General features: G+C 38.9%; 2 protein-coding genes across 3 annotated transcripts; one reads left to right on the top strand and one right to left on the bottom strand.

Annotated features, from left to right (window-relative positions):
• The first annotated feature begins 2200 nt into the window (after positions 1–2200).
• LOC117303158 (dopamine beta-hydroxylase-like) lies at positions 2201–12069 on the top strand. Its single transcript, XM_033787281.1, has 13 exons — positions 2201–2636; positions 4315–4488; positions 4857–5030; positions 6042–6125; positions 6404–6583; positions 7198–7300; positions 7655–7821; positions 8311–8454; positions 8740–8778; positions 9198–9257; positions 9790–9917; positions 10128–10290; positions 10702–12069. Exons 1-13 carry the CDS (start codon positions 2313–2315, stop codon positions 10804–10806), a joined length of 1845 nt encoding a protein of 614 aa, XP_033643172.1. The 5' UTR covers positions 2201–2312; the 3' UTR covers positions 10807–12069.
• Positions 11363–20953, bottom strand: LOC117303157 (angiotensin-converting enzyme-like). 2 transcript variants are annotated; one of them, XM_033787279.1, is made up of 14 exons: positions 20659–20953; positions 17979–18134; positions 17796–17889; positions 17395–17538; positions 16888–17076; positions 16377–16474; positions 15603–15775; positions 15005–15237; positions 14221–14365; positions 13982–14080; positions 13598–13720; positions 13244–13413; positions 13091–13126; positions 12316–12401 (listed from the first exon to the last, which is right to left on the bottom strand). In XM_033787279.1, the coding sequence occupies exons 1-13, from the start codon at positions 20875–20877 to the stop codon at positions 13113–13115; spliced, it is 1857 nt and encodes a 618-aa protein (XP_033643170.1). In that variant the 5' UTR covers positions 20878–20953; the 3' UTR covers positions 12316–12401; positions 13091–13112. The 2 variants fall into 2 exon arrangements, with proteins under 2 accessions (XP_033643169.1, XP_033643170.1); XM_033787278.1 differs by lacking the exon at positions 13091–13126 and having other exon boundaries at positions 11363–12401.
• Between the last annotated feature and the right edge of the window lie 170 nt (positions 20954–21123).

The following is a 21123-nucleotide window of genomic DNA, read 5'->3' as shown; positions in this document are numbered from 1 at the left end:
TCTACAGCATGGGGAGATAGATCCTCAGGGTAAACCTCAAATAGATACTTAACGGAATACTACATAATTGTTTTTTTGCTAACAAATCAGTTGCTGGCAGTCTAAGGTTTCCATTCATTCCAAGACTTAATTACCCCCTTCTCTGTTTTATTGCAAAAATAATTTGAGACTTCTAAACAAACATGTCGAGCTGGAGGCAGCACCTGGCCGCCAAGACGACCGCAGGCTAGTTTAGTGAAGAGTTACAGGGATGTAATATTTCCTGTCGGATTCGTGTACCATGTAGTGCAACTCATTCAGGAAATTAATATTTGCCTTCAATATAAAGTATCGCTTAAGATTCAATACAGGACTGTGGACGATGGCTCAGCGTCAGTTTGTCTGAAGAATCTCTAGAACCGAAACAATGTCGGCTGAACACGATGAATCAAAACAAGAGTGTTGGCAGTCCTGATAAATAATTGTGAAACGATTGAGTGACAATCAATTATAGAAGCGGTAATCAATACAATAAAATAGTTTCAATCGACACTCAATATCAGGCCTTATTCGAAAGTGTTTTCGTCAACTTGAAGTTCAAAACAACCATTCACAGTTGCTTACCTTATACCTGCAATCTATTAAAACAAGCCGGACTCATGAACGAGTTGCCAATACCCTTAAAAACAAGAAGTCTGACCACAAGTTGTATGTCACAACAAAGTTATAATAATTTATCTCTCCCTCTCTCTATAGTCGACCGAGGTCCGGAATCATAATTAGGCTTGCCCATCCCTGTCGATCTCTCATTAGGTTGGAAAGATCAGCTGAAAGCACCCCGATGTCCCTAGCAACTACATCTGTATAGCTGAGCTTCTGTTGCCCCTGTTTCTCCTTTCATGCTCTGGTGTCCAGCCCATGTGACAAGGGGAGAGACTCTTTGGTGATTCTGTAATAGTACCCTGGAGTTTAAAACGATGTTGCTGTATATACGTAATAAAAACCTCCTATGGGTCCCTTGGCAGGGACCTGGCCCATTTTGGTCCCAGAGTCCATGTCAAAATGAGCATATAAATGAGTGAAACTGACCACCGTACGGACAATCCGAGTGGTCATCGTTTTCCCGGGTCAGCTTGACCCATCAGACCCCGGGACCCGTGATCCAGGTCGATTCTGACCCACGCGTGTTTGTGAGACATGGCTTTTAAATTTCAATTTCGGTTGTTCGGATTATTACAAACCAAGTAATCATAATTATAATTTATGCACAAACACGCGACAAACAATATTGATTAAAATTACCATTGTCACTAATCACATAATTAATTAATCAAGTCACCTTAGTAATTGACAATCTCCTGGCGAATTCATTAAGCCCAGGTCTTTAATGCTTGATGTAGAGAATCTCAGGCCACAGTGAATTGCAAGTAAATTGGCGAGGCGGTCACGTCAGTCATGGGCCGGGAATAATATGCATCACGAAGGACGGTTTATAATTACTCCGACATACAACGTCCACAATCATTGAATAGTAGTTAAAGAATCTTTAATGGCAGCCAAGGTTATGTCGTCAGAAACTATAAACAGTGATTGCAGTAACTTACGAATTCACGCCTCGTTCAGGTGATCAATAGATTTATCGAAAATAATGTTGCTTATAAATATCGAATGACGAAACAAACTGTTGGTCTCTAGACGTATGCCTGATTCCTTGTAAAGAACACAAGAACCAACCAGATCCACTTATTTGACTATCTTTGTCAAATCACCTGCATTCATTATTGAAAAATAATGTAGATAATGTAAATAATTTGAAATTATTGTTGTTTTATATCCGGCCCTAAATTTAGTATCATCTTTTAGTACCCCCGGCGTTGCAATCGTAAGGTGCGCGTTCACAATAAACTAAGAATGGACCCAAGAATATACCAGTGTCATTAATATTAACCAACTATTTCATAAAAGTATCTTGAAGTGAGTTTCAATTCGTTCGAAATTCCCCATTGACGCATCTCGCAAGTAACCTAGCCCCTTTATCCTGCCGTCCCCAATTAGATGGGCGTATAGTCTTCGCCTCGTGATGACGTATATTTTCTGGACTAATGAAAACGATCGAAGATCACTGATTTCATACTACGGACGGCACACGTGACTAGAGTGACCACATGATAAAAAAGGAAATTAAGAATGAAGTTAACTGCACTAAAGCTACATTCACGAATTCACATCGGAGCAAACTGATTTCTTGTATTTAGGGCGGTGCATGGCAGTCGCAACATCATTATTTAGAAAAAAAATCACATTGAACCGCTTTTTCGAGACTGATTTCAAAGATGATAAGCACAAACTTGGTTTGTCTTTGTTTTGTACATGGATTTTTACTATCTATGACAGACGGTTACCAGCACTCTAACCTCCCGTACCACGTTTTACTCGTTCCGGAAGGGGAGGGTAGCGACCGTGCGGCCGATTTATCTTGGGCCGTCGATTTTGAGAAAGAGACGGTCGACTTTAGGCTGAGTGTCCCGCTGATAAACGGAGGGAGTCGACTGCGAAACAACAGAGAATGGTTCGCTTTCGGTATGTCACCTGATGGATCACTGGTTAAGGCAGATCTTGTGGTGTTTTGCTTTCCACGTGGCATTTTGAAAGTAACGGTAAGTTTATAATTGCCTTCCAACTGACTACTTTGTAAACACTGTCTGAAATTGTGATGCAATTTCCCTCCTAAAATACACACGTCATACGCTTTTCAGAGGCATACTGCCAAGAATTATCAAGTTCTAATTAGAAGTTATCAACGACGTAACCAGAGTGAAACTAGATGACAATATTTACAAATATCGCTTCTCTGTTCCTTAGAAATAAACCGTAGGCCCTTACCGTGACCATAGTGTGACTATAGTCATTCGACCTGTACGATTGACTTCATCACATGCCCTGCCGTCACAGAAATACTGACTTAATTTAGACCTTCTGAAACCCAGAGGGGCTTTCGCTACTCTCTGGATCTCCCGTAAAACTGACAGTCCCTTTTCATTTTTCCTCACTATGGCTCAGGCATCATGACTTAATGCCCCCCCCCCCCCCCTCACCCCCGTGCCTGAAGCAAACGGGCCCCAACAGACTGGGTGTTAAATCGATCTGTACTGACGCTACTGAAGGTTCAGTTGTCGATAGTCAACTTCCCGAAGTCCTTTCTGTATGCCTAAACCGACTAACCGTTTCCCCGTTGAAATAGTTTTAGTTTAACTTAAAACATTAGATATTTAGGTGTTTATAGGCTACCCTATAATATATGCATAATTTTTCTTTCGATCTGAGCTCAAAATAATCATATATTGAAACCCCATCCAAAAATGAATTTGCGATTTTACAGTTTGATAAAGAAACAAATGTATGATTTTACATTTGACTGAATTACCTCCCCCCCCCCCCCCCCCCCAAAAAAAGAAGAAATAAATTTGTGACAGTGTTCGTGTTAACAATTATTTTCCTTCTGGAATTTTGGAATGTTGTTTTAACTTTTACGAAACAAATCTCACAGTATGTGTTGTTTTGTTAAAATGACTGTGCCGCATATTAAAGTCATTCAAATAAACGTTTCACAAAGTTGAACACCTTAATCACAAGTATTTCAGGTTAGAACTTCAATACTTTATATTATTTTTGGTTTTTCCAAGTATAAATGAACCCTTAACGCAAAAATTAATATCTTGGCCGTATCTTTGCCGATATGACCCCGGCCAGAAGACTTGGCAGACGGCCTAAATAAACTAGCAACACTCGCACGAAGCGATCGATTCGCGAGTTACCGAATCTCACATATCACATACCTTGCTTCGGGTCAACGGCATAATTTCAGAAGGAAAATGTCATGATTTATTTTAGCGAATTTTGCAATTACTTTTTGAAAGTAACGTGTTAACTATACCAAAGAGTTGAAATCATGCGCTTTAATATAATTATGGACAACATCATTTTATAAATCTAAGGTTAGGCTACACTGTGATGTAAAAATATCACAATTTTATGGATAATCAAACTGATGATGTTGAATAATTTTTGTTTAATTTTAAGGTACAAGATGAAGCCAAGCTTCAGATTATAGACCCTCTTTTTTTTTTTTTAAGATAAACAAATGCCTAATGGAACCCAAAATACAAGAAAACAAATTTATTTGAGTCTCATACTAGAACAGGCAATTCACCACAATGTGTTTTTTCATCCATTGTTTCACGTTATTCTAACTGAGGTTGGAAGATCAAAAACACTGTGTTTGTTTTTGACATTAAAGGCAGTTTGTAATCCATTGTTTTATTTTGTTGTTGGAAGGAAGCGTATACCAACAGCAAAGGTGTGATGTTTAAAGATGGCGGGAACGATGACTATTTTATCCTGGGATCGAGAGTGACAGGAGGTGGGCTCTACGACCAATCACCCGCGCATCTTGAGATCGACTTCAGACGACAGTTTGACACGTGTGATCGCCATGACTATCAAATTGATGTAATTATGCATTTGAGAACGGTTTTAAAATTATATAAAAAATGATCCATGTAAACTTTCTAACTTTCCTGTGCGTCAAAATCACACTTCAATGTTTATATGGGCCCATAGAAAGTTCTGTAATTGTAACGTCAATTACAGTTCTTTTTCTTAGCCAAGAAACAACATGTTCTTTTATGACATGGTTCTTATAATAACATAAGAACGATCCATACTTTGCGACTCTTGTGTCAACACACTTCAATTGACATGCGGGGAACGAGTAGGGGTACGCGTCCACATAAAATTGTGTAATTAACGTGAAAATCACAGTTTGTTTTATATAAAGTAGCTTTTATATGCTTTTTTATGGTTTGTATCATTGCAAGGGTGGGACCGTGGATTTAATCTATCTCCGGGGGAACCACTCCACGATCTCATCGGGACTTATCAATCCAGATTATGCTGATCTAGCTAGTCGGCGGGTCCAGCTTCTAAAGAGTAAAAGACGAGCACCGCCTGTACCGTCAGATGTCAAATCTGCAGATATTACCATGCACAATGTAAGTAGAACTTGTATTATACAAGGGCTAACCCGTTCTATATTTTGTAAGTAGAACTTGTATTATACAAGGGCTAACCCGTTCTAGAAAATTAACATTACATCTTATGAAAAAGCTGCCATTTACCGAAATTGAGCCGCAACATACCAATCATTAATTCAATAACAATTTGCAAACAGATTATCTCTTTTTATCGGATGATCACAAGCGTTTGAGAGAGCTTCCTTGTTTTACATTCTCCCTAAAATATTTTTGTCCCACAGAAAATAATCAATTTCAAACTGCCAAGATCTTAGAAGGTGATGCGCCTGTACATCCTAAGTGCATCCCAAGAATTTAATGAAAAACTACAGTAATTTATGGACATCACGAACAAAGAATAATCACTATCAAACCAGTTGATTTAGCGAACACTTGAGAATGTATCAATCGATGGTCCAATACCGCATAAAACATCTTGAAACATTATTGCCCTATTGTCTGGAGCAGTCACTTGTCCTTGAAGACGCTCCGTTTCGGATAAGATGTACCTCTGAAATTGTTTTTTTCTAGCATCAGCCTCCACTAAAATGAAACCTTCATAGAAACATCTATCCTTGCTTCGTGCCTTTGTGGACATCACTGTACACGTGCATTGATATCACCTGTCAGATGTTACCACTTTAGAAAAAACACTGCTTGAGACCAAGAATAAGATAAATAGAAAAACAGAGAACGAGAACCGACAGAGTGAAATAATATGCTGCAGGCAGACATGTAACTTAAGACTCCCAGATAGAATACGATGATTATTTTATCAATGCTGAGAAGAAATTATCAGGCAACGATGTTTGATGAACACAATATTTTGTAGATCAATCATTTCAAAACGCAAAAAGAAATAGTACAATTTTGAGTTGCATAAAATCTCTTTGATGTCAGTGTAAATGGAGTGCACTGTATGTAAAAAGTAAACAATAAAATGTTTAAATCAAATTAATTGATATGAAATTTATTTATAATTTCATTCAGACCGAAATACCTAACCAAGTAACTACGTATTGGTGCAGAGTGAGAAAGTTCCCGGATGTTGAAGATATTCATCACATCATTAAGGTATGCCTATTAAATGCTATATTAAAAATTAAACAAACATTTAAATGCAAGCAATCTGCAAGAAATATAGCACATTCGTTGAAGAAGACTTGGTCAACCTTGCAAAAATTGGCCGCAAGAACTATAGCAATGATTAATGTTCATGTTGGTTGTCTTAACCGACGAGCAGTCATGTTGAGGGGTCGACCTCCATTTTTAATAAAGCCTTTCACCTTCCAACTCCCCCCAAAATACGTTCTTAATCGTTTACATGTGATTAAATCGTGGTATATATTTAGTACGAGTCAGTGGTCACCCCTGGCAACGAAGATGTCGTCCACCACATGGAGGTATTCCATTGTGTCGTTCCAGAAGGGGTCGACGTACCAGACTACAACGGTGAGTGCGAGGATGAAGATCAACCGTCTGAGCTGGAGCCATGTAAGAGAGTCATTGGCGCATGGGCAATGGGTGCAACGGTGAGCAAAACATAATCTAACACCACTCGATTGCATCTCAACGCTTGTTTAAAAAGAAAATTTGGGGCCCAAATTAGACAAAAATGTGGACTTACCCATTGTGATTGTTAAATTTTTTGACCCAAATTGGATAACAATGCTGAAATTACCCCTTGCGTTTTTCTAAATTTCCGGCCCATTTTAATGACCACTTAAAGATGTTTTTAGGGGGTGGGTAGGTCCAGCATAATGTCGTGCCAATGGGCGGTTGATGAAGCTACGGCTAGCTATGGATTTACTTTTTGCGTCACGTGCGTTGCAGCATGGAGGTAGTCTATTTCTACCTCCATGGTTGCAGTATATGACGTCCTTAGCTTAATATGGTCCTTAGCAATACCCTTAACACCAGTCCTAGATGTCGACAGTTCGGATACGGCCTAACACAGAGTCTATTTACAAACAAACCTACATGATAGTTCTTTTTGCGGAACTCCATAACGAACCTGAGTTAATAAAGGCCTACATAAAAATAAACAATTTAAAACAATATAAAGTCAATTTCCAAGATGTAACAAAGTTTTTGAAATGGTTATGATGACGATGGAGTAATAGCAGTTATCTCTCATATATGGCAGGCATTTTCGTACCCGAAAGAGGCCGGCGTGCCGATTGGTGGATCTGGGAAGTCCAGTTACGTCATGCTCCAAGTTCATTACAATAACCTCAGACACAGAGAAGGTAGATAAGGGGCGGGGCAAGGGTGATTTATAAAGGGGGGGGGGTGGTAAAGTAGAAGGCATGTTGAAGATAAGGCCTACGGTCGTAAGTCAATTAACGGGCTCAGATATATCTTAGTAATAGGCGAAAAACAGACGTCCTTTTTGTTTCTTAATCTTATCCATGTTGTCAATCAAAAGGTCTTTCCTACGGACTGCACCCCTTCCATGGAGGAAGAAAATTATCAAACTGATCACACACAAGCACAAACCACTTAAACCGTTGTAAAATAATATTTTGGCCAACACAAAGCAACGATTCACTCAAATGTTTATTGATGAAATGACAAAATTCTACTCATTTTTGCTCATTTAGGGGTGTTGGACAGCTCTGGAATCCGGTTTCACTACACGCCATTTCTAAGACCTCACGATGCCGGTATCTTAGAAGTTGGAGCCACCTACTCACCAAACCTCTCCGTACCTCCTACATCTAATAGTTTTTATCTCACTGGATACTGTGCCCCAGACTGCACTCACCAGGTTTGTGAACTGCATGCATGTTCGAAACCATGGCTTAGGCTTACAGGCTCAGGCCTAGACCCCGTCTGACTGTATGAAACCTCGCACTAAAAAGCCGAACTCCAAAGCAAAGACGTGGTTTCGAATAAACCCTTAACCACACGTAATTTGCGTCATACTTTTATAACATCCTGGATGTACATTGTACTCGCCAAATCAACTTAAGAACTCAAGAAGCCATCACTGAATAAAGAAGACTAATCCACTGTAAAGTTATAAGTATTGACAACTAAACTTCATAATTCTAGAGTAGTCAATTTTGTTACAACAATACGCAAGACATTATGCGGTGGACAAGTCGGTCAAAACATTAAAACATGCCACTGAAGTCACTTGCTGCATGAATGCCCTTCCGCCTTGGCTCCTTTTGCATCAGAATAGTCCAAAGAAACTTGAAATCACCTTCTTACAGGATGGCAACTTTTAAATGTGTTTGCAAATTTTCTTTAGGGAATTCCCAGAGAAGGTATCCATGTGTTTGCGTCCCAGCTTCACACACATCTTAGCGGCACCGGGGTCTGGACCAAACATGTCCGAAATGGAGTAGAGATACCTGAACTCAATAGAGATAACCATTACGACTCAATGTTTCAGGTAAAATATATCATACTCAAATAAACCATAAAGAACTTACCAAAGGATGACAAATTAACTGCTTTCCCCCAAACCTCCAATCCAAAACCAATGTTTCCACTTAAAAATAATTATTAAATTCAATTAACACAGACACTCAAATAAACCTAGAACTTACTAGAGGATGGAATAAACTACTTTCCCCAAAAAATTCCAATCGCAAAATTTCCCTTTAAAATCAAATAAATTTGCATAAGTTAAATTTTCTTAATAAGTTTATAAGATGTGTTTATCCTCTTTGTTCAGGAAATTCGTTTACTCAAAGAAGATGTCACTGTTTACCCGGTAAGCTGCCTTTGACTATACTTTAGTATTTATAAGAAACAAACTTAGGGGGAATCGAGAGAAATTTATGTATAGAATGACCTTAGGAGAATTGGACTGGTTCAAGAAATCGTTATATTTCTTCCTTAATTCACATCTTGTAATGAGGTAACTCTTTAATTCAATATTAATTCACTTTCTCAGCCTGAATCGCAAACGCACTCCGTAGAAACTGTAACTTCTCTAGGGATGGGTTTGTAAGTGCGTGTGTAACCATAGCAACCGATTTATATCAACATCCACCAGCAAGTGTGAAATCGATGACCGTAGGACAAATGTCAACTTAGAACATGCCGTTTTATCGATCTAAATTTAGATGTACTATGAATGAGATTTGGGTGGGTTTGTAATCTTTGTATTGTTTCTGGTTTTTACCGTAGGGAGATGCTCTGATTACAACATGTAGGTATGATACATCATCACGAAGAAACACAACACTGGTGAGCTCAGGATAACGCCTTAATATAATAATAATATTAACAGGGAAGAGATTTTTAGTATTTTTAGACTTTTGTCTGAATTCAAACTTTTGATATCAGCTAGGTAAAGAAGTTCAGCCGTTATTTTGTCAAACTTATACATAAATCTTGCTCTTCATCTTCTTCTATACTGAGGATATTGAGTGTAAAGGGTTACCAACAGGTGAAAATGCCACTATTAACTTATCTCATAACAATTAATGTGGATCCTATGATTTAGCCTTTTTTCAGCAATGAATTCTCACTTAAAACAATTAAGTGTGTAAGAGCTTATTACATTTTCATGATAATCGGCATCATTACCGAACCTTTGTAAATTTAGTACAGCATGATTTACAAACGAGATTATTTAAGGCTCTCTGAGAAAGAAAAAAAACATGTCCTCATCACCCATCTGCTTAAAGGTGCACTGTCGTCATGATCACAGTGAGTCTGTAGCCAGACTAAATCATTCTAGGCTAAACTCTCACTTATATTATGTGTATTGCACCAGGGTGGATTCGGGATACAAGACGAGATGTGTGTTAACTACATGCACTACTATCCAAGCAGTGGTCTGGAGGTTTGCAAAAGTACTGTTTCCAATACAGCACTGGATGCGTTCTTCACATTCGTAAATGGGTAAGAAAATTCAATTAGGAACTCCTTTAACATGGACGGTTCTGGACAATATTATTGTGTTACACCCACTAGTCATCCTTAACGTAATTTTAAATAAATTAACACTAAAACTTTTACGTAAATCAAGAACTTGATGTAAAGGCAAGTGTAACAACGTAACAATAATTAAAAAACTTGATAATAACCGATTGGTTTTTGTGAACTCACCAGGGGTAAAAACAACAAACGTTCTGAAGACCTCTCTCCGGCAGCAGTGGCCAGGCAATTTCAAAGTATCACTTGGACACCGAGTGTCAAATTGCTATGGCAATACGTCATAGATCAGGCGCCAATAGACATGGAGTGCCTCAGGTCGTCTGGGCAACCATTCCATGTGAGTCACGTTTAACCAATAATATTACTGCAAATCGATTGGGAGGATCTGCGTTTCAGTCAGATATTTTTTTTTGAAAGTTGGTGTTCTTGTCGAGTGTCAAATAATTCACATTTTCATCCCAATTCCTCCTTAGGGCAATCCTAGCACTACAGATAGCCTAAACAAATTAAACGGTAAATGCGTGCATAAGTTATCAAGGTCATGAAAACATCAGTTTTTAATGTATTCCAACACTTACAAAAGCTCGTAATAATTCAACCATTTTCTACTGTAGTAAAACAATATGTGTGAATATTGATAATAGGAAAACATAAGCATGTAAACCTTTCTGTAGTGTGATGACAGAAACCATGTATTTGCATAATTATGATATATCTTTCTAACCTCGTTTTCTTTCTTAATGATCAGGGTGACTGGAAGGACCGCCTGCCTCCTCTAATCAAGTTCCCCATGGCGAAAAGAAGACGACGATGTACGAGACCTAAACTGTATCCATTCCTCAGATTCAGATGAACTCATGTGGAGAATTAATACAGCATTCAGTATTCATCCGAAACGGGAAACTTACAGATCAAGCTTAAAGGGACTGTACCTTTGGTAATTGCTACAATGAATCGCCATAATAGGTTCCATTTATATAAGAAGCACCGCAGCTGATGATAATGTATAACATTTTGAGAAAAGTTTCTCTTCAAAGGAATTGTGGTTTTAGAGTAAGGGATTAAAAACAAAATAATATGAGAAACGCTTCTTGCAGAAACGTTTCTCAGATTGTGTATTCAATTGAACGGAAGTTCCAAATTTCAAAGTTATACTTTACATTTGCACCGTTTGGTTGATGAGCATAGGGTTCAGTGAAACACACTGTTTTAAGTTTGCCGCGTTGGTTGTACGTTTCTTTCCCCGATGGGTTTGTTTTTATCCGTGTAGCCGGTGTTGACTAGCGCTCCATGCATTCTACATCGATGGAAGTATACCCGATGTAGCTATTCCAATCATGTGCACTAAGTGAATCTAATCTACATTTTGAACTGTTTACTACATTGTAATGGTAAATAGTTCTATTCCATTTTTATTAAAGTTCAATGCGCAACGGAGCTAATAGGCGACTAGGTGGCTCTATAATGTGCTATACTATAGGCAAACTACATGTTAAATAACAGCCAAGATTAAATGTGTTAAATGAATACATCAGTCATTTAATCGGACCGTCTAATAATTAGTTTGCAATATTGATTAGTGTATTAAATCTGAACAGCTAAAAGCATACTATGCTCAGCATGCAGCAATGTGACCATGAGTCGTTTTAGGGTTGTGACACTACTATTGTGACAAATCTAAAACTAAAAGTTCCTAATTTTTATTAATTATTATGTTGTGATCATCTACTAACAGTTGGACTTATTTTGTATTGTGGCCTTAGTCGGATATAGGAGTCCTGTGTTATTCAAAATTAGTTTTACACCATAGAAATAAAACACGGGCGAGCTGTTGTGCACGCCCTCTACGGGCTCGAGTATCATGTAACAGATATTGGAATCAACTAATGGTAGGGGAGCTGTGTTTGCCATGAAGCTAAAACTAACGGTAGATGCACACTGATACACTGAACTAGCATCATTTGGGGAAATAAATGAGGTATGCTTCCAAAACAAAGTCAAAACCAATTCGTGTACATTATTGTAGTTCAAACACAGTCATCTTAAGATTTAATTGGCATGTAGATAAAATGAGGAGCAACAATGACTAAAATGATTAAAATAAATGAAGTTACAAGATTGCATCACTGGCTCAATTTTGTTCCCGCAACTGTATCTGGTAAGATATACTCTAGAATTCCCTGTTAAGAATTGACCGGATCCCGGGTCGTATGGGACCTGACCCATTCTGGGTCAATTTTGACCCATTTTCGGAGTCACGTGATCCAGAAGTGTGTCAGGCCCACGGGACCCGGATCAACCCTTAGTAGAAGTGATAAGTGTAGAGCCTTATCAAACTATTGGCCCCACATTCGCTTTACATTTGTAACCGTGTAGCTATCAGACATAAGACCAGCAACAGCATGGATACACCAGGTAGTAAATAAGCACCATCCCCAGCGTCAGGTTCTGTGTATAGCAAAAACAACATCTTGTTTTAGACAGTTAAAAAAAGGAACCGTGCGTGTACTTAAGAGAGAAATTACCCACATGTCCCATTGCGCATGATCGGCGTGCAAAGGATTCTGGGTGAAATTCGAGTCCAAGATACAAACGGAGAACCACGGTCGTACACAGCTTTAAAACATGGCATACATTTGGGCAGCTGAGTTTATTCTAACTGTACTCGGTTTCCTGAGATGATTTGCGGTATATTTTATTTAAAGGAGGCGCTTCATGCATAAGCGCTATTGATAGATTACCATTCAGTTGGAAAATTTGAAAAACAATTGCATGCACGTGGTTTGACGAGTGTGAAGCTGATATAAGCGTACCAGAGTGGGAAAATAGAAGTGGATAGTTAACCATGCCATGTGCAGCATACACGTAAAAATAAAGTGCAAACAATTTTTGTTAAAAGGAAATGGATTGAGTAAATATAATGGCAAATTCACAAACAGGTTCCATGCTTATTTTCGTGCTTTACTTATTAAGCACCGCCAGACACAGAGGTCCAACGATCGACAGGTTCCACTGACACCGTGCCAAAGGATTCCATAAAACAAAGTTGATACTGTGATAGGAATATTAAAAACGTATTTTATTGTGTTTCAAATCATGCAAACCTTCACAAAACCCACAAAAGCAGTTCACATTACCCACTAACACTCTTGTCAGCGTTTACATTACTCGTTCTAAAAAGGGCAAACAAAAGATCAGCAACACAAAAATGGTAAAATGCAAAGGTTAGTGCGTTATATGAACACTTAATTTTTAAAAACCATGTAATGTTGACCGGGACCTAAACTTACCCTGAGTCTCCCATCCAATTTTCTCTCCATTCTTCTCGTTGGTCTCTTCGAGCCATGTCTTCAATGGCGCAAAGTAGGCGTTGATGGCGTCTGCTGTCATTAACCTTTGACCTGTAATGGCTTCCATTGCATCTGGCCAGGGCTTGCTCGTTCCCAACTTAAGCATAGCTCTAAAAAAAAAACAAGTTAAATCAACAACTTAAAAAACAACAAATATGCAATATAAATTACTATGTTAAAAAATAGTAATGACGTCATTACCCGACAGAGACAATGCTGAGGCTATAGCAATATACCTACTGCGGTTGCAGTAATAGCAACTTGTTTAGTATAAACAACCGTATACATTCTTACTCGAGTTTCTGGCCTGCCTCCTGCGACTTGTAGAAGTCACATCGATGTAAAGGTCCCGTATGTCCCGCTGCGTCACACAATGCTTTCTGAAACTGGAACTGGATGACCGTACGGATGAAATACCTGTAGGATAAAATTTATTTAAATATAAGCTCACACCACTGGCCTACAGAACTACCAAACTATAAATCATACACCCTTTACAAATCAACGACTACGGCTCCAGATTCGGCATAGGCTAGCTTGGCCCCGTGTGGTTGTTTTGACAGTTGTACGTGCTTTGCGTATACGCGCATGGCTTCAGACGAGAGAACGGAGCCTAAAGCCGGAACCAAAGCCAAAGCCGTGATTTCAAAAAGGGCTATAGACGCAGCTTATACTTACCCAAGGAACGGGTAAGCGACGACGATGTGGTACATTGCACCGGCATCGAAATCATTCTCAGTCCGTGTCACTGGAGCCTTTACACCAACAAGATCATGCCTGGAGAAAGTATGACAAGATAGTCAATACACCAATAAATAACAAAGTTTTGAATAAGCTATTGCAACCTTCCACCTACTTTGCTCAAAACGAAAATGGATGACAGTTGCATAAAGTTGTTTTCAGAAAACTCAACTTACTTTAGTTGCCACCATCTTTCCATCCATTTATCCTCAGTGATGTTACCAGCGAATACATCCCATCGCCATTGATCCAAAGCGATGCTAAAGGGCAGGGTACCAATTGTATTCAACGCTGTCTTCAGTAGAAAGTTGATATCAGTCTCTGAATGTATTTTAAGGAAAATAAACGTGTCAGCTTTTTATCTAAAAGAAATCCCCACTCTGTGTACTTTATAGAGTGATCGACGTTAGTAAATTGTAGTGACTTATTTTCGTATTCATGCAAAATTGTATTTATTTCAATTTCCATGAGCAGGTAATGGGCACAAAAGGTTTGCTGAGAGTATAGACCATGTGAACCTTGTTTACAATAAGTGTGAACTTGTTGCATTCTTTGAGTATTCTGGCAGGCAGTATACTACAATGGCCCTGTGGGTAATGGGAAAGTTGACATGTGTCATATTTCCACATAAAATCCTGAAAGTAAAAGCTTGACAATTTTTGAGATGAGCCCCTTTCATCAAAAGTTGATAAGAATTAGACAGTGCAATCTCCATATAATATAAGATTTTATGTTTGAGCTGTGTACAAATCGTGCCTGCAGGAAGTCCAGGCTCTGTGGCTCTCTTGTAAACATGTGATGTCACAGGTCACACCGTGTATTGCAACTTGCTTACTTAAGAATCGTGTACATAAATAACATAATAGGCCCAGTTGACAAACACATTTTTTTCTGCTCAACAATAACATTTTCTGAGAGATTTGTTTCCGGCTTTGAAGTTATAATAATGTCATTATTTACCTTTATCTGCACCAGTCCCTGGGGGAAGAAGTGCGACGTCAGGATGGGACAAGTGCGCAGGCGTAGAAATAGACAGTGTCATCACTTCGCCTACGGCCTCGTGGAAGGCCCCATTGGCACCACCGTGGAAGAGCAATGGGATATCTTTATATTGCATGTAATATTGTATGTGGCCAAGCTCATGATGGATGGTTTGAAAATACTCCATGTTGACCTCGGTACACATCTTAATTCTACAATGAAGGCGTAAAAAAATCACTTATTAAACCTGGTTAGACCTAATTATTTTTTTAATTTATTATACAAAAAAATTGTGAAACTTTCTATAGTTGAAAACAAAAACAAAAAAACGCATTAAAAAAAGTACATAGTTTAAAAGAACTTTGAATATCGATTTGGGGATATTATTTAATCACATTTTTTTCAGACAAACAGGAACATGTCATTCGTATGATGAGCAACTCTGTTCGGCCTGATCAGCTGTTTGACTGCTTTGAAAAAATGCCTTTGTTTACAAAAATCTTGTTTGGCACATTATTCGATTCTATGAGAGGTGCTAAAGAATCAAGCATGAACCAAGTATACATTGTTCACTTGCCTAAAATCTTCACCGTTGCCCATATCCCAGGCTGTTGGGTGACAAACAGCCTCCCTGCCATCAGTAGGTTTAACAATCATAGAATTATTCCAGAAGGCATCATTGACTCGTATCAGGCCACAGGAAGCGAAGAAATCGTCACCCATTTCGAACATCTCCAAGGGAGTTAACCCCTTTAGTATAAAACACAGATTTTAGATTTCATGTCGACTCGGTTTATTGCCCCAACCATCGAATCAATTCATGCTGTTGGCCACACTATAACACTCCCGGTGTGGCAAGAACCCCCCCCCCCCCCGGAGATTCGGACCCCATTCTGATGTCGAGACATGTGTACAAACCTCTTTTGAATGCGCCCTCTTTTGAATTCTCCTCCATCAGGCCACGTACATTTTCGCCGAGGGGCATAAATCTCAGGTGGACAGAATTTCGGGACACCGCCCGGCACAATGACCAAAATTCCGGGACCCCAGGGCAGTATGACGCAGAATCTGTCAAAATGACCCAGAAATGGCTAAAAAAGACGTTAACTACGAGTTTAATTCTACCTTTAAAACCAGTTTCCAGGGCAGCCTGACCAAAAAATGCAAAAGGCACATCGTGACCCTAGTTGGGTCAGCTGACCTGGGAGTGCAGGGTGAAATGTAAAGTAGTTTCCGAAAATATTGCAATAGGTTTGCGATCGGTTCTCAAACAGTTCAACCAGTTTTTATTCGGCAAATAGTTTGGAACATAACCAACTTGAGTTCAAGGCACTTGGCTACTTTTATTTACCTTTTCAATCATAGCATCGGTTACGTCAATATTTGGGGCGTCTGGATAAGGAACAACTTGTTTGTAGATATTGCCCCAGAAGCGACCCCACATGTCTCCTGTAATAAAATTGCAGCAGTTTAGTCATGAAATACAGCTTAGCAGTATAAATGGCATACAAGATATAACGGGTAAAGTTTCAGACTTTGGAATTTCTTAAAACAAAACCATATCTGTGATGTATTATCACGTCGCCCAAAATGCGCACAAACACTTTTCCTACCTCCATACACATACACTTTTGCTACCTCCATGATATAACACACAGTTTTCCTTTTACCCTAATTCATATTATGAACCAAGGTGTTTGTGATGATGACGGTCGTTTCTTTGTGCGTCATAATACTATAATAATCAGTGGGGTTATTTTCTTACAAATATCGTCATTGGCCTATATTTTTTTTAATGACTTTTGTTTATAATATGCCTATTTTGCATCTGAAGGCAAACTTGAGGTAATAAATCAACCCACCGAGTAGGTTGGATGGGATACGTCCAGTTAGATCCACGTGATCGCTGTGTTTGGTATTCATGATGCGTCTGACGTAGGCATGAAGCTGCTTGTATAATGGTAGGATCTGATTATAAAGCTCATACGACTGCGCAATGATGGTTTCACTCTCGTAATCGGATCTCCAGTACTCGCCCATATCAGCATATCCTGGAGAAAAGACGAGAATTGAAACGTATTCAGTTAAGCAGACTATGATATAGGCCTATGTTTGGTAAGGCATGAATAGGCATAGGACAGTCCTTTACTGGCTGAAAGCACAGGTACACAATACTCCATAGTATCCAGTGAGATCGAGAAAAATTCAATATTATTTGATCATTTTATTAAATCCATATAGTTGGCCGACCATCGTGTGAACGGAGATTGCTAATAGTGTGTTAATTCTCTTTATTACCAGCAAAGCATTAAACTGTAATAAAATAAATTATGAGAAATTTTAAAGCACACTGACTGTAGGTACCCTACCATTTAGACGAGCAGCTTCATTGGCCAGTGCCACATACTCTTTGTAGAGTGGTTTGTTTGGTATCCCGACTTCATCTCGGAATCCTTGCCAGGCCCACAATAGCTCATCCCAGTCTTCGGAAGAAGCCATGATTTTACCCAAACCTGAAAAAACAAAAAAACATTGCAGAATGGGACAAACACAACTTAATGACGGTGAACATGGGTATAAACAACGGCCCGGTAAGCTATAGCTACAGGACATACGTATTACATGTACTTTAATTTTTTTTTATAAGTTCGACTTTACCAAATCGTGAGGCACAAAGTCCAAAATTTAAATCATTAGAACCGTCATCACAAAAGTGTGTTTCGAGTTTCAAGAAAAATGGAAAAAGTGAGCTGCACTAGTACAGGCTTACCCGGCTCAATTTGAAGACAGTCGCTTGCATCATTCGGTCTACACACCGTACCTTTGCCATAGTTGTCGGTCATTTTGCTAATGACCTGGTTGTACTAAATACGAAACAAAAGTAAGGAAAGTGAACATTCTGCAATTAGGTTTCAAAAAGGTGTAAATAAGTGGGCAAGAAATTAATCTTTACCTCTTCAACTTTGCTAGGCTCCAGTGCATCAGATCCAATGTCTTTGAGTTTCTGGAACTGTCTCTTGATGTCTTCTGGAAAACCAGTCTCGTCGAATCTGGTGGCATTGTCGTAAGCTTCTTTTCCGAAAGCGGCTGACACGAGACTGGCTTCAAGCTTGGAAGAATATAAACGATTGTTTTGTTCAAGCCTTGACAACAAATTAATGTCATTATTTACTTATGGCTGAAACCGAATCTCAGGGGTACACTCAGGAAAAGGGAGGGATATAATATAAATGAAAATATTATTCATAATACAATTTGTGGGCAGTATGGGGATCGGAGGGGAGGCGTTGGAATGAAGTGGCAATAAATTATTTCACTTCAATTTAAAATTCTCAAGTGTCGATAAGTGATATGCAAGTACCCGAACTTTATTATCATGAAATCCTTTAGTTTCGACCATAAAAACACGATAGATAAGATAATAGTCGTGAATTTGTTGATTTAATGCGGTTGCGACCTTTTGGTGCGTCATATACTGCATTATCTTTCACGTGACTTCCCTTTAATTTCAACTAAAAAGGTAGTCGGGATTGTGCAAACAGCACAACTTGGTAGGCGCTATTTACATAAGAGATCGCTTATTTTGGTTTTGTTTGATCAAGTTTGACATAATGACCCATGAATCAGAATGATACTTCATGATTATCATCGAGAGGAATGAATTATTTCGAGAATGAATTATTTCGATCATAAATTGGGAGGGGAAGGTCCAGGGTAACATGAGCCACCTTTTGGACTGGGTCTTGCCTAGACTTGTGGACAAGTCGTTAATGGTCCCACTCGGTGGAAATAGTCAAGTTGTGGCGTGCCCTCGCGAGATCACTGCTCTCATGCGAACTGCTGGTTGTCTGACTTCTACTCCCGTTGATGATGAGTGAGGAGCAGATAATCGGGTAACCAGCAGTTCGCGCGAGAGCAGTGATCTCGCGAGAGCACCTCCACAACTCGACTTTCTCACCGCGTGTGACCTTTCACGAATATTGTCCACAACTCTAGTTCATGCCTAACTTTTTCGTCATGTGTCACAGCATAGAGCAAGGACACAGAAGCCAAATTGCCTTTAATGCACTGTGAACACTATTGGTATTAGTGAACAAAACTGTAAAAACTTACTTGGTATCGAGCAATGGAGAGCTGCTGATAGCATAACATCTCCCTACTCTTTAATGTAGCTTTTGAGAAAGGTAATTTCTAAGAAAAGACTTCAAGCCTTTTCTTACGCACTTGAAAGCACACAAATTTGTGCACCAAGGGTGTCATTCTTTCAAAATTCTCTTGCAATTCCGATGAACGATTGAACCCAAACTTTCACAGGTTTGTTATTGTCTGCAAGTTGGAATACACCAAGTGAATACTGGCCTCTGGCATTAACCTAAGGTGTCCAGTGCCTTTAAAGCCAATCCTCGTTTCAAATGGAGTTAGAATACAACAATTTACATATTATTATTGAGTTATGAATTTGTTTTCATTCATACTAAATATTCAGTAAAGACAGTGGACACTATTGGTAAATGTCATACACCAGTCTTCTCACTTGGTGTATCTCAACATATGCATGAAATAACAAACCTGTTAAAATTTGAGCTCAATCGGTGGTAGATGTTGCGAGATAATAATGAAAGAAAAAACACCCTTGTTACACGAAGTTGTGTGCGTTTAGATGGTTGATTTCGAGACCTCAAGTTCTAAACTTGAGGTCTCGAAATAAAATTCGTGGAAAATTACTTCTTTCTCGAAAACTACGTCACTTTAGAGGGAGCTGTTTCTCACAATGTTTTATACTATCAACCTCTCCCCATTACTCGTAATCAAGAAAGGTTTTATGATGATAATTATTTTGAGTAATTACCAATAGTGTCCACTACCTTTAAGTCAATCAGAAATTTTTTAAAAGAACAGGTAGGCTCGATCCCTATGTGTATTCTGGCATAGACGTCTAGTCAATCTATGGTTTGACCTTGACAAAATTGCAACAGAAACAGAAACGATTTTTCTTTTGCAAAATTCTGTTCACATCCTCCAAAACAACATATCAAAAGAGTACATTTCGCCTCTTTTTTCCCCCAGTAATGTTTGTATACATACGTCCTGGTTATAGGGAACTTGATATAATTTTAAACATCAAATTTGCATGCAAAAGTCTCTTGAAGTCGCTTTAATTAAAAATTTCCGTTTTCGACTATTTTGTTTTACCAATGTATGTGTGCACATGCCCCGATAGTTGTAAAATTGATTGTCACATCAAATTTTCATGCAAACATGGAGGAAGGAAAATGCAAATGTCTCTTGAAGCCAGTAGACCCTCCCAAACAAAATAAATTTCGAAAATATTCAAGTATCAAAAAAGGGCCAATTTTAAAGTACCGTGCGTATTATGAACAAGAAACGCAACATTGACTGCTCATTTAAAGAAATGCAACATTGACTGCTCATTTAAAGGATGTTTGACGCCTTGAACCGGGCACCATTGGGTCAGAAGATGATAGGGAGGTTCCAAACTTTCGTACAACATACAACATGCTTTTAGATTGACATAGACTATAGGCCGAATTCCCCGGGTCTGTACCAGCAGTAAACTATAGGTCTAGTCCTACACTGTCAAAATGTAACAATCAATGCGTGTGTTTACTTACATCTTTTTGCTGATTGTAATCGGTGATATTTGTGTTGAATTTCCAACTAGCCAGAGAGCTGGCATAGTATACCACTTTGGCACTTTCTTCGTAGCGGGATAAAAACGCCCTCGCCTCATCAATGTCCGTTATAAGCTCCTCATCTCCAAGTGATAGGTTGACTTGTAAAGAGGCTACACAAATAAAGAGGATATAAGTACAGTAATAGTAGGAAAACATCTTGTTGGCTCCCGAGTATGGAACCTTCCCCGACTCCTAAAATCGAAGCTGCCAGATGTTGGGTTAGGTTGTGACTTTGTCCGACAATGTGTTTATTTGCATAGTGCTCATGATCATGCGGGTATCTGGTATAGTCGTTTTCTGTTCAATTGACACAGACCTAGACTTGTGAACATGTCGTTAAATGTTTATCGCAGTGTAAACAGCTCCTCCTGTAACCCGAAACCGTGCTCGCAAGACTTCTGG

The sequence above is a fragment of the Asterias rubens genome, chromosome 19 (assembly GCF_902459465.1).
Source record: "Asterias rubens chromosome 19, eAstRub1.3, whole genome shotgun sequence".
Lineage (NCBI taxonomy): Eukaryota > Metazoa > Echinodermata > Asteroidea > Forcipulatida > Asteriidae > Asterias > Asterias rubens.
Note: the sequence above shows the minus strand (reverse complement) of the source record. Positions and strands in the feature narration are given on the sequence as shown.